The 15117-nt window shown below is 37.2% G+C and overlaps 1 protein-coding gene across 4 annotated transcripts in view; it reads left to right on the top strand.

Annotated features, from left to right (window-relative positions):
• The window catches only part of SLC30A9 (solute carrier family 30 member 9), a 32724-nt gene extending 24496 nt beyond the window's left edge, over positions 1–8228 (top strand). For all 4 annotated transcript variants that reach the window (XM_053940136.1, XM_053940135.1, XM_053940138.1 and 1 more), the window contains one exon: positions 957–8228. In XM_053940136.1, coding sequence (XP_053796111.1) covers positions 957–1001 — 45 coding nt within the window. In that variant the 3' untranslated portion in view covers positions 1002–8228. The remainder of the gene's footprint in view (positions 1–956) is intronic.
• The last annotated feature ends 6889 nt before the right edge of the window (positions 8229–15117 follow it).

Genomic DNA, 15117 nt, shown 5'->3' with positions numbered 1-15117 from the left:
AGAAAGGGTTGTTCCCATTTTTAATTTTGTAAGTATGTTGTGGCTGTCAGTCTTACCTTCCTGGTATGAATTCAAAACTACAAGTGTACTGACCCTCAGATAAATGCAGTCCTGCCATGACTGTTCCTTCTGGCCATGAGACACTACTCAAGAGCATGTCTGTCCTTGCTTGTTGTATTTCAAAAATATTCTAGTTAAAGTGTCTATCCATAGGGTTGTCCTGTTTAAGAATCAAAATATTATTTTTGATTTTAATTGCACCATCTGAATCAGTTTTTCATGCATGGTTTTTGAGGAGGAGGAACATGCCTAATTTTTTGATAAACATGGATACTACTTTTTGGTATAGGCATATATATAGTGATTGTGTTGGTATTGAATATGCTTTACTAAATATACTAGTCAGGTTTACATGCTGGATGTCTTTGAAGTCATGACTTTCTCATGGATTGTACAATTTATGTAATGATGATAACATTTCTGTAATATCAGAAAATGCATATTTCTTAATAGAAACAGTGTTCTGAATCTTTATAAATAGCTTCAGTGGCATAGAACAAATTATTTCAGCAATCTTACCCATTATTCAGAAAAGTATCTGTTAAAACTTAAAGAAAGTGAGATGTGTATATATATTTGTATCTGAACAGTTTTATATAAAACTCTACTTGTTAAAATTGAGAGCTCCTCCATACTTTATAAAGCATAAGAACTAATTTATCCATGATGTTGAAAAGTATTTATCAAGTAAAAAGATGACTTAGCCTTCCAAAAATGCCTTATAATATGGACAATGTTTGTTGAAACTCTTCCTCATTTTAAAATAGTCCCTATGTTACCCAAAAAGGGGATTTGTTATCCAGTTGACAACATCATACCAGAAACACGTTACTTGTACCCATATGCAAAAATGTATTTGAATATTTTCAATACATTGTTTTTAAATTTTATTTCAGCAACGAAATCCTGATGTTCGTCATGTGGATTTGGAGATACTGTAGACCTGAACAGGAGAAATCTTCAGGTTGCTACCCTTGTGGAAAGAAGTCATGTAAAGGGCTGAAAAGCTTCTGAGATTGCAGTGACCTCAGCACCATACCTCGCTTCCTTTGCTGTAGGCTTCCTGGACTGTTAGCACTGCTTCTGTTTCTGGAAGAGCGCTAGACTTGCAGACAAAAATTCCCATGGAAAAATCAGTTTCAAAAAGCTACTTGAGTTAAATTCCACAGGAGAGTCTGCCCAAGTGTATTCACTGCGATCCAGAACTTACAACTTGAGGTTTGGTTAGGCAAATACAGCTGCCTGAAACTATACAACACATGTAGTTTTTCCATTTGTGTCCCTTTGCAGTCTGTTTGCACTTCTTTAGTTTCTTTCAAGATATCATTAAAGGTTCTTGGGAGATATTAAGATTAGATAGGAAGAGTTTGTTCCAGTGGAACCTGCCAACCTTAAATTGTAATATTTCAACTGTGTGATTGTTTCACAGTTTTTCTTTTCTATGAGATAAATTGTTTCATATGGGCGCTGGCCTTATCTCAAGTCCCATGACCTGGAAACCTGCTTTTTGCCACCATTACAACTGCACTTCAGGAAAACAAGGCTTTTCACCTTAGAGGAGCCACCTGTATGGTTCAGCCAGAGTACACTGAGTTACTGTGAAAAATTACTGTGTACAAATTTCAGTGCACTTCCTCTCTTTAAATTTTGGTTTTCTTCCCTACTTTAACACTTGTTTTCTTATTTGTAAGTATCTTCAGATGTGATCTGGGAGATATTTATGGTAGTGCTTATTAAAAGTTACCTGGCATTTTTGGCTTTTTATATTTTAATACACTCTATTGCCAGATATGGTCCTTGCTAGAAGATATGAGAGGTATAGCTGGAATATATAATAGTAAAAAATGTCTATTTATCATTAAACAAATGAATACATTGCATTTTTAATTTATTTGACTTCAGATAGTACCTGAATTCAAAACCACTTACTCTGAATTTTTGTATAACTTGACCTTGCTTGTTTGGGAAAGTAGAGTAATTCTATGAGTGGTCCTCAACAATCCAGAGATAAGTGATTAGTTTGTAACTTGGAAATGTGAAATTCTAGAGCTGTGTACAATTGTCTCAAGGCTTTCTGCAGTAGATACTCAAATTGTACCAGATTCCTTGAGACCCAGTCTTTATTAATAAGGCCATGAGTACTGAACATGCAAGTTGAAATATAAGTGAAATAACCATATTTAAGTAGCACTGAGGAAAAGTCTTTATGCACTTTAATGTAAAATAAGATTTGCTTGTGGGTGACAGGTGGTAATAAGACCATCCTAGTAACTCAGTTGCTGAGTAATAGCTGAATTGCTGAAAGAAGAAATGTTGACATGAAACACAAGTCTTCAAAAATCAATTTAAGATTCTATTATAACCATTGCAGCAAATAATTGTGGAGACCAATATGTACAGATTTGACTAAACGCATTTTAGATATTTTTTTCATACTAGGTGTCACTTTACCAGTGAACAATGAGAATTTAAAATAACATGCCTTTTTGACAACTGCAAAGCACTTTGCATGCTGGTCATTTTAAGTAAAGAAACATTCCAGAGTTAAGTTACAGATGGGGCTTCACATACAGTAATTGTGGGTGAAAGGATCTTCTTGGTACCCTTTTCCATAATCCCTATTCACTGGTGGCCGCTTTATAGCATATTACCTTATTATGGCTAATTCAAAAGAAGGCTTACTTTATCTGGTTTTCTCCTATTGCAAAACTAGTTAGTATATTTAAGCCTGATGATTTAAAATGCAGTTTAAAGGTAATTTGGAAGTCTCCCATATTAAATAAATAAGGCATATTTTTAGCACATGATAAATAATTTATCTTTCTCCGCGCCCTTCTATGTAAAATTCATCTCATCTCAGTATGCACTCTCCTGGTATTAGTCTTATTCATGAAGAGCACTGGAACCTGGTAACGCGTAACATGTTTTCTTCTCCCTGGAATATCTATATGGATTTTGAATTTGAATAAACACATTAATAAACCAGTTATTTCAGAAATCAAAAACCTGAAGAGAAGTGAAACTGGGAAAATGTTCTTCCTGCAGAGGTTAGTGAAGACAGGCAATGTGATCCAAGTGGTTTGCATGCTGGAATTACTGATGAATGAATAGTGTCAGTGTGCACTTTGCAGGGTAGAACTTTCCCTGCAAGGTTAGTAAATATTATCTCAATAGCAAAGTGTTCCTGTATAATTTTCAAGAGGCGGTACGAGCTTATATTGTTACAAGGCATCTGCTCCAAAAGCCTATAAAAATGTTTTTTCATTCATTGCAGATGTAATTCATCTGAATTCTGATCTTAGTTTCCTTATTTGAGTCAGAAGAATGCCCATTCACACCTTCTGTTTATATACCAAGATAGAATTGAGTTCCTTGTCTCCCAGTTACTTTACTGATTATAGCATCACAGTATGTTAAATTCAACATGCCAGGACTTGAGTGGTTTTAGGTACATTACTGTTGACCAGTCTGAGGACCCAGTTCCATTTTTTAAAGTGACCTGGATGGTGATGTACTACAAAAAGGCAGGCAGACTGGTTTTGGCAGTACCTTGTGAGTTTCCATGTCATGCAGTTGGATGGAAGTACTGATTCATTGAGCCTGCCAGGTTGGAAAAGAAGAGTAATTCCAAACTGTTACATTTTAGTTTATATGTTATAATTTGCAAATTGTTTTTAACAGATATGACGTTTTTACTGCTTTTTTTTCTTTAACTGTCTTTATAGTCAAAATTTTGAGGTAATGTGGGTCCACAACTTAGTTTACTTTTGTTTTAATGTTACTGAGGAAAATAATAGCTAATAAATTTACATTTACATGATAGAGTCCCCAGATTAAAGAACTGTACATGTGTGGAGGAGTGAATTTTTCTTTATCACAAATGCAATTTCAAAATGGGTTTTTTTACATACTTTAAGGAAAATAAGTGAGGATTTACCTAACAATAAAGTTATATTCTAGGATTTTTTTCGATTAAGGTGTGGTGTTTTAAAATAATTTATTTCTGTAGACTGGCCTTGCAGGTTCTATTTTTTCAAATTTTGTTCAAAGTGTGGGTGCCCTCTCTGCTTTGTGGAAGATTTCGTACATGATGTGCAGTGACTCATAATTCTGTAAAACTTAAAATGTTTGAAAATCTTGTCTTAGTGTTCCAATATACTGAATGATCTTAATATATTTGAAGTCCAAATTTGCTAGATACTAATAATATGTTTTTCTATAGAATATTTTTTTTCCATAAAAGATAAAATTTTGAAGTGATTGTCTTTCCCCCAGCAATGAACTTCAAGTCTAAATTGTTTCCATTATACACTGGAATTCAGCATTTGATGTGGTGTCCCTTTCCCCCTCCACTTTTACAGCATTTTTTAAGGATACAGTTGTAGTAGTAAACACCCTGGTGGATTACTGTATTACAGGGACTCTTTGGTGGTTTGTGTTCTGGTCCAGAAGTAGTGGGGGAAACACATTTTTTAAGGACAAGTTTGCATCCTTTATTCCCTGTGACTCATCCTTGAACTGAAGGCTTTCTAGATGCCTTCCTTGAATTTCCACATAGATTTTATTGCTTTTTTAAAATGACTCTTACTTTTAGAGAAAGAAGCTATTATGAACATCTTACATTTTTAAAAGCAGGGCTGAATTCTACTCTTGGTCTGTGAATTTTGTACTGTACTTCTTGTTCATTAATAGTTGAGAATAATGATTACTGTTTTGAAAGCTACAAACCATGTTAGCCAAAACCAAGTTTTCTGATTCTGTCAGGTTCTTTTTCAGCTGTATCTGGAGACTCAGTTTTTGAGAGATTTCTAGTGCCCCCTCTTTGATAAAAGGAGAGTGCAGGAATGTTTTTAGGTATGTTTTGTCTAGGTTATACATTGATTGCAGTCCTGTGTCCTCTTTATTTGTAATAAATTTAGCTGTTTTTTATTTTTTCTGTAACAAAGGAAAAATATACTTTATAGAAGTATCTCTAATAGTGATGAGTACATCAAATACAGTCTTCATGCAAAGACTTTTTATGCCCTTGTCTATTCAAAGTGTGGCAATCTTTGAAAATTGTCCATGAAGTAATCCTTTTTATAAACTTGACTTAGATGTTTTCCTTACAGAGAAAACCAGAGCACCATATTGTTTAAGATTTGGAAAAAAAAAAAAGTGTTTCCTTTTATGGTCATATGTTCTTGAGGCATTTTGGCATGGTAGAATAATTGATGAATATTGACTCCTGTACAAAACCTGCCCTTCTGTGCATACCTAAAGGCTTACAGAAGTGAATATAAAATGACAGTGTGCTTTTTTCCTTCTAGCTTAAGTGTTGTGCTGCTTCTATTCTTATTGTTGGCTCTGAATAGAGAGTACCACTAACATCTCTCTTGCATATCATACCTGCATAATGTAAATGAGAAGTTGAGATGTACCAAAAAGATTTTTTTTAATAGGGGGTTTGCATAGCTTAAGTAATTTTTCCTTTCTTGTTAGTGAGACACAAATCATTAAGATCAAAAGTAGACTGTATTGCATAAAAAATGAAATAGGAATCCAGGCTCTAAAGCACAATAGTTCATTTTTTGAAAAGTATGTCCTTTGAGGAAAATAAAATGGAAGCTGTAAGTGGATGTATGGTCTATAGAAACTGCAATCAGTCAGGCTTTGCTGAAGCAAAAGAAATTAAACTAAAAGTATATGATTAAACGAAAAGAATCCAAGGAAGGAAAAGACCCAAGACATTGAGCACCTGGAAATAGGAAAGGATGAAAATCATCTAAAAAACTTGTCCAGAAATAAGAAATAATGATTGGAGAAGTAAAGAACAGTAAGAAATTATATTTGATTAGAATGTACAAAATTAGGTAGGATGATGTTTTCTTTCTTTTACCAATATTCTGATAGTTGGGTAATTCTTCCAGCAAAAGCTTTTTTTTTTTCCTATACTGAAAATCAGAGCCTCTGTCTAATTATGTCCTGATATGGTGTTCAGCCTTGCAGGTACAAACCTATTTGTCCACTGAAAACTGCTAAGGGTAATGTTGTAATCTCAGTTTTTGTTGGTGAGGTGTGCTTGGTAAGTAGAGGGTGAGTAATGTTATTTGTGGAAGTGGGAGCTGGAGTGAATTAAAGAGAAAATTAATTGATTCTTTTAGAAAGAAGATGACTGAAGCACCATACTGAATGTGATGTGGGAAAAGAAGTGCTCTGTTGTAAAGTCTACAGAATTCTTGCAGTGGACTGTAGTGATTGATGAATACATTAGTCTTTATTTTTCAATTTACTGAGATGTCTGTGGATAAGCAAGATTTCTAATTAAATCACATCCTGAAAAGGAGATAAAACATTCAAAATGTAATGTGAAAAGGATGTATGTTTTTAAAATACCACAGACACTATAGCACAGTATAATAGATAAGCAGAAAATATTCTGTATTATGTAGGGCACTTGTGGACATTTTTTTCCTGTGTAAATCAAAGCTACCAATTAAAATAAAAGGTTGTGGTTGCTTTTTGTAAGTGTTACACTAACAGCAAGCCCAGTCAAATTTTTGTATAGCTAGCATTCATAGTTCTGTTCTGAGGTGCCTGTTAAAATAGTGGAATACAGGTCCATAATCTAGCATAAATTTGGTTTTTGTAATCTAAATTACAAAACTAGACTGTTTAAAACTTCTGAGGTTATGATCAGCTGCTTCAAATATGAAGTCAGAAAACAAAAAGAAACAATGCTGTATAAATGATGTAATATAAAGGGGATTTTGTAAGTTTCTCTTCAAATTAAATATGCTGAAGGATTGTGTGAAAAGTGTTCGAAAAATGCCTAAAGTGTTTGGAAAGCATTTTGGCTATTGCCAAGATGGCATTAAATTTGAAAGTCAACAGTGAGGATTTTTCACTCATGGTAGAAATTTCAAAGGGCAATGTCAAAGTCAAAATCCATTTTTCCATGCAATCTTTTAATCAGATTCACCAGTCCCCTCCCCATCCCACGCCTTGCATTTTGGTGTATTGGCTTTTTCATTCTGTCTTGGTTACTCCATATTAGTATGGGGCAGTCATTTTGATTTGTGAGGTGTAGACCTTGGAATACTTACCTGCATATGTTCTTTGTTCTGTAATTATACTTGAATTCAGTACATTCTGTATTGTGGCTGGAAGTTGTAATTACTCAGTAAAATGTTACATAGCCAGTAAGGGTCGTGTTCTGTTAATTTAAGCAATTTTATATGTATTGGAAAAGTAAGCAATAACACTGGCTTTAGGCAGCTGATGATTCACTATGTTTCTGAATTCCAATTGCATATAACTATATTATGGATGCCAAACAAAGGTTCTGTCCATCTCTTTGTGCTAGTTATTCAATCTGCCTTTGCGACACTGGCACACACTGTTCAATAGCATGTGCTGGGTGAAGGAGCAGCATGCCCAGGCTGGCCAAGCTCTGTATTTGTTCTCTGAACCTAACTGGCAACTCTGCCTTTCATCCTATTCACTCCTTGCCCTCAAAAAAGGTGGTTCCTTCCCCAGTACTGGGAAAGCTCGCTCTGCCTGGCTCAGAGGCCCCACTGGCACTGTCTCCAGTTTGGACTACCTGTCCTGATCCAGATGGAAGGATGACATGAAGAAAGGTAGTACTACAGATGGGCTGCATGTCTGTGTGTAGTCAAGGGTACAAAGAATTCCTTGAAGAGGTTGGATTTATGTGTTAGGCTTGCATAGTAACCGTAGTTTCACAATCCCAGCAAAGCTGTCCAAGCCTCTTAAGAAAAGGCTTGAAATTAGTCAGCTTAGAAAAGATTTAATGTACTGTCCGGTACACTCAAGTGCTGCTTCTTATCACTAATACCAATAAAACTGCTTATTTGTCCAGTTATGGGAAGAACTGCTTCTAATTGGGCTAAAAAAAATTATGTGATTGGAAAGAAGAGTCAACAATGTCAGAAATTTGGCTGATGAAGTGGAGAAACTTGAAAAACTGTTTTATGTCTGTGTGGTATCACACACTAGAAATAAAAGGGTCAAGCAACATATTGCAGGAGGCTATGCACTGTATGTCTTTATTGCTAACAATGTTTCATGTCACAGTTAAGAGACTCCCTTTCTCAAGGGAAATTTGTTGGATTCCTATGGTTTTGTTGTGCTTTTTTTTTTTTTTTTTTCCTCTCTAATGAACCAAATAGCACAAGATCCACCTGAGCTGAGAAGTGACAGACTTGAGGGCCTCATCTCTTGTCTGTTTGAGGTCAAGTTCAAATACTGGGCTGTCTTTGGGCTGTTGGAATAACCAAGCAAGTGGTCTCAGCCACTTGAAAAGAAGGAGAGAGCTCTATCATTTCACATAATGTAACCTGGAATCTTCAAAATGCTTTATTTGCTGTCTGTGCCATTGCAAAATAATTGTGTTAAATTGGGGGTAATGGCTTGAAGTGGGACCTTGCAGTCAGCTGGTTGAAGGTGATCATAAAAGTCCTGTTCAAGAAGGAGATCTGTCTGTCTTTGCAAATATTTTATGAGGGACTTATTAAAAGATCATGAAAAGTACACCAACCTTTAGTGTTTGAGTTAAACTTTTTTTGAAAACCCTAGGAAAAGGGACATAATTTTTGCTTTCAGAGAAGTTGTGCCAGCTCAGCTCCCAGTAAATTACACATAATTGATTTACCTAAGCTCTTCATGATTTTTTTTTTTTTTTTAATTTAGACTTCAGTTCTGATGCTGAACTGGGGCTTAGTAAAATCTTTTATAGGTTCTCTTTCTGACACCTGAGGTGACTGAAATGTTATACACTGCTCTAGTGTAAACTGATATTCAGTGTTTTAGAGAAGTATTTTTTTACCTCAAATACTGATTGAACAGCAGTTTACCATTAAATCAGGCTACTCTGGATACACAAAGCATTAAGGTTAGGGTTAAATGTGGGGGTTTTCTTTTTCTCCAAGGCAGTAATTAAAAAAAAATCCATCTTGAATTTGATGCACATAAAAATGCATTTGTATATGAACCTCTGTCTCTGCATGTTGTAATTGTATGTAAGTATCTTTGGCTGCGGATTTGTACTCACTGATGTTTCTCATGAAAGACAACTTTCTCAGCATCTCAGCAAAAATTAAAAATTAAATACTGTGAAAAAAAGATGCTAATGAATTTCAACAACTTGGAAAACTTGAGGCAAGAAAGACTTTCCAGTAAGGCCATGGCTTGAACCTATTCTGCTCCTTTCCCCTTATGCTTTGCACTGATTTAATTGATTTTGACCTTCATTGTAGAATCTCAGTTTCCAGGTGGTTCAAAACAAGGGTTTTAGGTGTAGTAGAATAATTCCAAAATCTGTGTTCCAGGTGCTCCATCTGATGAGTAGGTAGTTGGACACTTCTGGATCATTGAGGGAGATGTGCAGTGGTACTCTGGCTAGCATTTGGTGGGTTTACAAATGTGCCAAGGTCAACTTTCTTCATGGAAATGTCTCAGCCTGGAACAATCTTCCTGATGCTGTAGGTGGGAAAGATGCCCTAGGTGTTTCCTTGACATTCTGTTTGTCAAGAGACTGTGTTGGAACTTGCTTCTCTGCTTCTCTCTATTATCCTTTGGCAAATAAAAATTCCCTCTTTCCTTCAATAAGTAGGTTTTGGCTCTTTGAGGTTCTCACATAATTTTGGAAGAAAATTTGCAGCTTTTCAATCACATTGCTACCAAGCATTTTTGAAAGGTTTAATTAGACTTTTTCTGCTCTACTATTGACCCTATTCCTAAATGGGAACTAAATTTAATATTAACTTTTCTAATGGGAAACTACTTTGAGTCATTAGCAAACCTGTTTCTTTCCATTTTCCTACAAAGACAACCTAGGTTGAGGCAATTATATCTGTCAGATGAGTGGGAAAGTTTAAAGCATTTTTAAGGACAAAAGGGTTTTTTAGCTTTTTCCCAACATTGTTGTTTAAGTTCATGTCAGATTTTTTTTCTCTCAATTTAGCTAATTAATCTGCTGGTGTGGCTTTTTTTTTTTTTTCCTTAGTGTGATACATTTGCAGTAGAAGCTGCTTTTATACTTCAGAAGGGTCTGTGGAGGAGGGTTTTTGCATTCATAGGGCAAGGTCACATACTGAGATCTGCCAAGTATTCCATAGGGCTCCCTGGTTCAGCAGGGAAGGTTTATCCCTGGAGAGCTGTTTATGTATGAACTCGCTGGGAAATAACCAAGACAGAGCTTCTGATTTAAATAGGCCTGAAGGAGTGGTCAGGTCACATCAGTGGTGTTGGCTTGCTCTGTCAATAACTGAGATTTATGTGATGATTTCCTGGAGCAGTATTCACACTCACCTTGTGCTGAAGCCCTGGGGTACCATTTATAGTTACCGATGAGCACAAGCAGGAGTCGGGTAGGGAAAGGTGAGTTCTTTTTGAGATATGGCATTCTTTTGGGGATTATGTGCATGTTTCCAAACAGAAACTCACTTTGCAAGCCAGTAGACATTGTATATTTGGCCACGCTGCCTGAGCTAGTGGCAGTCCACTGGCTTCAGTCAGTGCCTCAGCAGAGGGAAGGAGGCAGAGTAAACCCTGCCTAGCTGAACTCTTGAGGACAAGATTTTGCAGCGTGAGTAATCTTATTAAAGTAACATTACAAACACTTTAATAATATGAGCTTGCACGTGAGCTTGTTCAAAGCAAATGAGGTAAAAACTAAATACCTTCATATGCATGAGGTTCAATGTCTGACTTGGACCTTAAAGTTCTCTTCAGGGACATCTTGTGCCTCAGGAGAGATGTAACTGCCAGCATGGGCCATGCTTCTGAGGGCACCAGCACTGCTGCACAGCAGGAGCACAGTTTAGCCATTGCCTTACCGGTATGTTTAACAGCTATTTAGTGGAAGTGATAAAATGCAACATTCTTGAATTACACTCCCCATCTGTGCTGCTTGTTCCACTGCAGTTACTTCCCAAGCCTGTTTCTTCCCCAACCCAGGGGTACCTGTTCTGCACCCCTTCTCTCTGCCTGCCCAGGCACTACCTCTCATGCTTATCCCCTTCCAAAAGCCCTGCTGTTAGACCTAATCTCTCTTTTTGAGCTACATAAACCCAAATGCTGCCTTTGGTTCCCTACTTGGGTACTCTTCCTCCCTGCCAGCTTTCCCTGCTGAGTTCCCACCTGTACTTCTCCTTCACCCTGTTTGGTTTACACACAGCCCATCCCTGTTCCCTCTTGCCTCCAGATCTGTCCTCAGACATTTCCAGCCATTGCCCAAAAGTCTGGGAAGTCAAAGTTTTTCAAAGAGGACCTAATTATATTTTTTTGCAGATGGATTAATACAGATTTTCTACCTCCATTTCTCAGAGTTACCTGAAATTATTTTGGCAGGGAGATTAGTAAACGGCTCTCACTACTTGTGATCTTCACAAAAAAAAAAAAAAAAAAAGCAATAGACTGAAGCCCCTGACCTAGAAAATACTTGCCTAACCCCAGTTAATTTTGCAGCATTGCAGGCACCCAAAAGCACTGTTTTATATTGGTACTATTTGGTAACCATTACAAGTAGCTGACACCAGCCTGTGGACTGGCCCTGGCTTCACAATCCAGCAGCAGTGATTTGCTGTGGTGGATGTTTGTCACTGTAATTCCTCTACAAATTATCTGGAGCCAGGATTTTCTAAAGCATTTAAGAGAACAGGATACATTCAGCCATCACTGGATTCTGAATTAAAATGGGATTTAAACGTCACTGCTTGAAAATCCAGGTTTTAAGATTGCAGATGGGTACTTCCTTTGAATAGTCTTTCTATTTAACCAGCACATAAATCTATGTGGCTGTACATTGAGGTGAAAATGGTTTATATTATCTTCATACTTGAATTCTTCATAATCTTTTCCTGTGCTTTCTGGTGCTTCATACCAAACAAGCATTTAATGCAAAAGAAAATGCTCTAGCCCTTTATATAAATCTAAAACTTTTCATATGTATTTATAGTGAGACCCAGGTATCATGGCTGTCACACTGACACAAGATTGCCTCTAGAGAAAGAAAGAGACAGCTTAACCAGAGACTAACTTTTATTGTGCATTTTTTATGCAACAGAACAAATGGAACTGGAGGTATGTAGTAATAAAACCAATATTCAAATTAGAATTAACACCTGAAATAGTAAACTGTAGGTAACAAATGTCTTTATAATTAAAAAATATTGACTGTTTAAAAAATTCTCTAAGATTTTATATTCTTTAAAAGAAATGTGTGTTTCCACATAGAAAACAATTCACACATCCTATAGAAATCGGCACAAAAACCTTACTAGTCTATATTACACTATGCACTTTTCTTTTGTACAATATCTGATATAGGTCTATCCCTAACCTGTACTTACTCTACACAGTACAATCATCATAAGAAAGTATTCATAGAATTAACTACACCATAACAATAAAAATATCAGGATTAATGCTTTTTTTAATCACAGTTTCTCCACAAATATTTGTCATAGAAAATATAGCGAAGGCATGTTGGCACAGATGGGCGTGCGGTGCTGCTACACAAAGTTTGAGAGAAGGCAGATACATAAATGACAGTAAGATTAAAGCATATGGAAGGATAAGACAAGAATCTCTATCCTCCTGGGACTTCCTGGAGTGACATGATAGATAGCAGTTTCCTTCTGTTGCTGGGAGGGGATGTGCTGGCTTATAAAGCACACTGCCTAAATATGGATATCTCCCTCTGCAAGGGCTTATGTGCTATCTATTATTTCAGGTCCCATATCTAACATATTGCAGATATTTAGATGCTTCAATGTGTATGAATTTATAACACCTAATGAACAAATTAACTGGAATAAGTTGTTGTGCAAGGTTTGGGATTTTTAAAATGAAATGTGTGGGTCAAGTGGCCATGATGGCAATTAAAAACAGACAACTGACAGAAGTTTTTATGCTCTGTTATTTTAAAACAAAACATGAACAAAAACATGAGCTGGTGTTTGTTAATGCCTGTCTGTGACCATGATTCATGTCACTGGCCTGTGCACATAAGCAATTGAGGACAAAATTTTGTTCATAAAGAAAGGTCCAAACCTGCAAAGTCATTTCTACTGCCAAAGTGGCTTTCAGGATGAAATTATACTTTTGGTTATTTTGCACAATGAGAGTAGAAGAGGATTGTGAGTGGTTCCAGGATGCTGGCTATGCTTTTTACACTAAAAATAAAGCTAGGCTTACTATTTATTTCAGCAAATCTTTCAGTTATTAAATGAGAGGTCTGTCCAGTTCAGTAATTCTGTTCTGTGACTGTTAAAAAGTGTTTATATCTCAAACATCATACAATTAAGCATCAGAAAGGAAACCATCACGATGTTTACAAAAATACAGCATGATACACATCGCTGTGGACAAATTTACAGTATAATGTTGACTCACACATTCTGACATGTTTTACCAAATAGTTCTGGCATGTGTCACCACATTAAACATAGACCAGCAAGACTTACACCATCTGAGTAATGTAACATCTTCTATTATAGTTCTTTTTAAAAAAGTGTAAGTTCAACACTGAAAAGCTACTATAGGATATCTGTACCGTGACATTTCTATACACTGAATTTCTCCTCCAGAGGCCACCACGTGCTGTGACCACTCCAAGAAAGTCACCTCCTGCCTGTAATGAAGGAATGCTGTACTAAACCCCTTGGTCTAGTGAGGTCCTGTGTGACTAAACTGCTAGTTGACTTTAAGAAAAAAATTAATTATTTTGGGGCCAGTGAGAGTACCTTTCAACCCCCTTTCAAAAAAAAAATCACCAAAATGAAAGTGAACCGAGAGGTATCGGACATTTGAGGGCCTAAAGCATATGGGGACTGAGCAAGGTCCTCTCTATGGCAGTGCATGGTGAGCCTGTGTCCCGAGGTGCCCCAGGGCCAGGAGAGACCTGTCACAAGCACAGGCAAAGGGAGGCAGAGGGCAGGAAGGAGCTCCTGTGTGGGTGCGCTGAACTTGGAGAGACTGCCCCAGCCCTGCAGCCGGGCTGCGACTCGAGGAATACTGCACCCTAGAGAGCCCTTCCTGGTCTCTGAGGAAGGGCCCAGTGCCTCCTGCCTTGCCTGGTACGTGGGGAGAAGGTTGGGAAGAGGAGGAGAAGGGTAAAGGGAGCCATTAGCAGCTACGCTTGTGGCTTGCACAAGGCGGTGAGGAAAACTGGGGCAGTAGGAGAGACGCGTTCAGGAGAGTCAACGCTGATGAGGTAGCACTAAGGGTGGCCAAAAGTGAAGTGAGCTTTCTTCCCAAAAAACAGCTCCCTGTACCTGCCAGTGGGGAAATGTTGCCTCAGGAAGTGCTGGTTCAGGCTGTGGAGGATGCCAACACTGGCCTGAGCGAGCACACAAAGGTAAGGAGATGGAAACACCCTGATGTAGAAAGGAAAGGGCATAATTTCTTTGGCATTGCATGTTTCTGGCGTGGATCAATTTAGAGGGACAGTGGACTCCTAAACATTTAAAATGAAACTCTTTTTGTGGATTGACTTTTGCTTTTAAAGCTAGTATCTACTTCCAGTGTTGCACACCATTGTAAATTCTGCTCCAGCTGAATTCTGCTCAGCTCTTTTCTTACAGCTCTCAGTCTGGATCCCATGTCTACTTACTACAAAACACTAAACCAGGTTCTTCTTGCCCAACCCCTCCCTGAATGCAACATTGACCAAAACCAGCACATTGCCTCACCCCTTTCAAGGAATGGATATAAAACATAAAGTGAAAACAAGAAAAGGCAATTTAAAGCCTCTAAAGCTACATAATATGGCTGCAGAATAGGAACAAAGGAAAATCTGTCTTCTGAAATGGCAATTTGTTTTTAGCAATCTTGTTTTAATGAAAACTGTCATGATCAACTCTAATCCTCTAGAAATCTAGAGAAATATGCTGTCTATCTGATATACAATGCAATTTTTATCTGTTAGAAATGCCTGTTATTGTTCTGGGTCTTTGAAGGATTCTGCTGTTGATGAGTGCTGCTGTTTTACTCGGGAAGCTTAATTTCCTGACAGAGTTGGCTAAGAAAGTCCCTGGATTTTCTGTCTTGTGG

The sequence above is a fragment of the Vidua chalybeata genome, chromosome 4 (genome assembly GCF_026979565.1).
Source record: "Vidua chalybeata isolate OUT-0048 chromosome 4, bVidCha1 merged haplotype, whole genome shotgun sequence".
Lineage (NCBI taxonomy): Eukaryota > Metazoa > Chordata > Aves > Passeriformes > Viduidae > Vidua > Vidua chalybeata.
The sequence above is the reverse complement of the archived record's forward strand: the minus strand, read 5'-3'. Positions and strand labels throughout refer to the sequence as shown.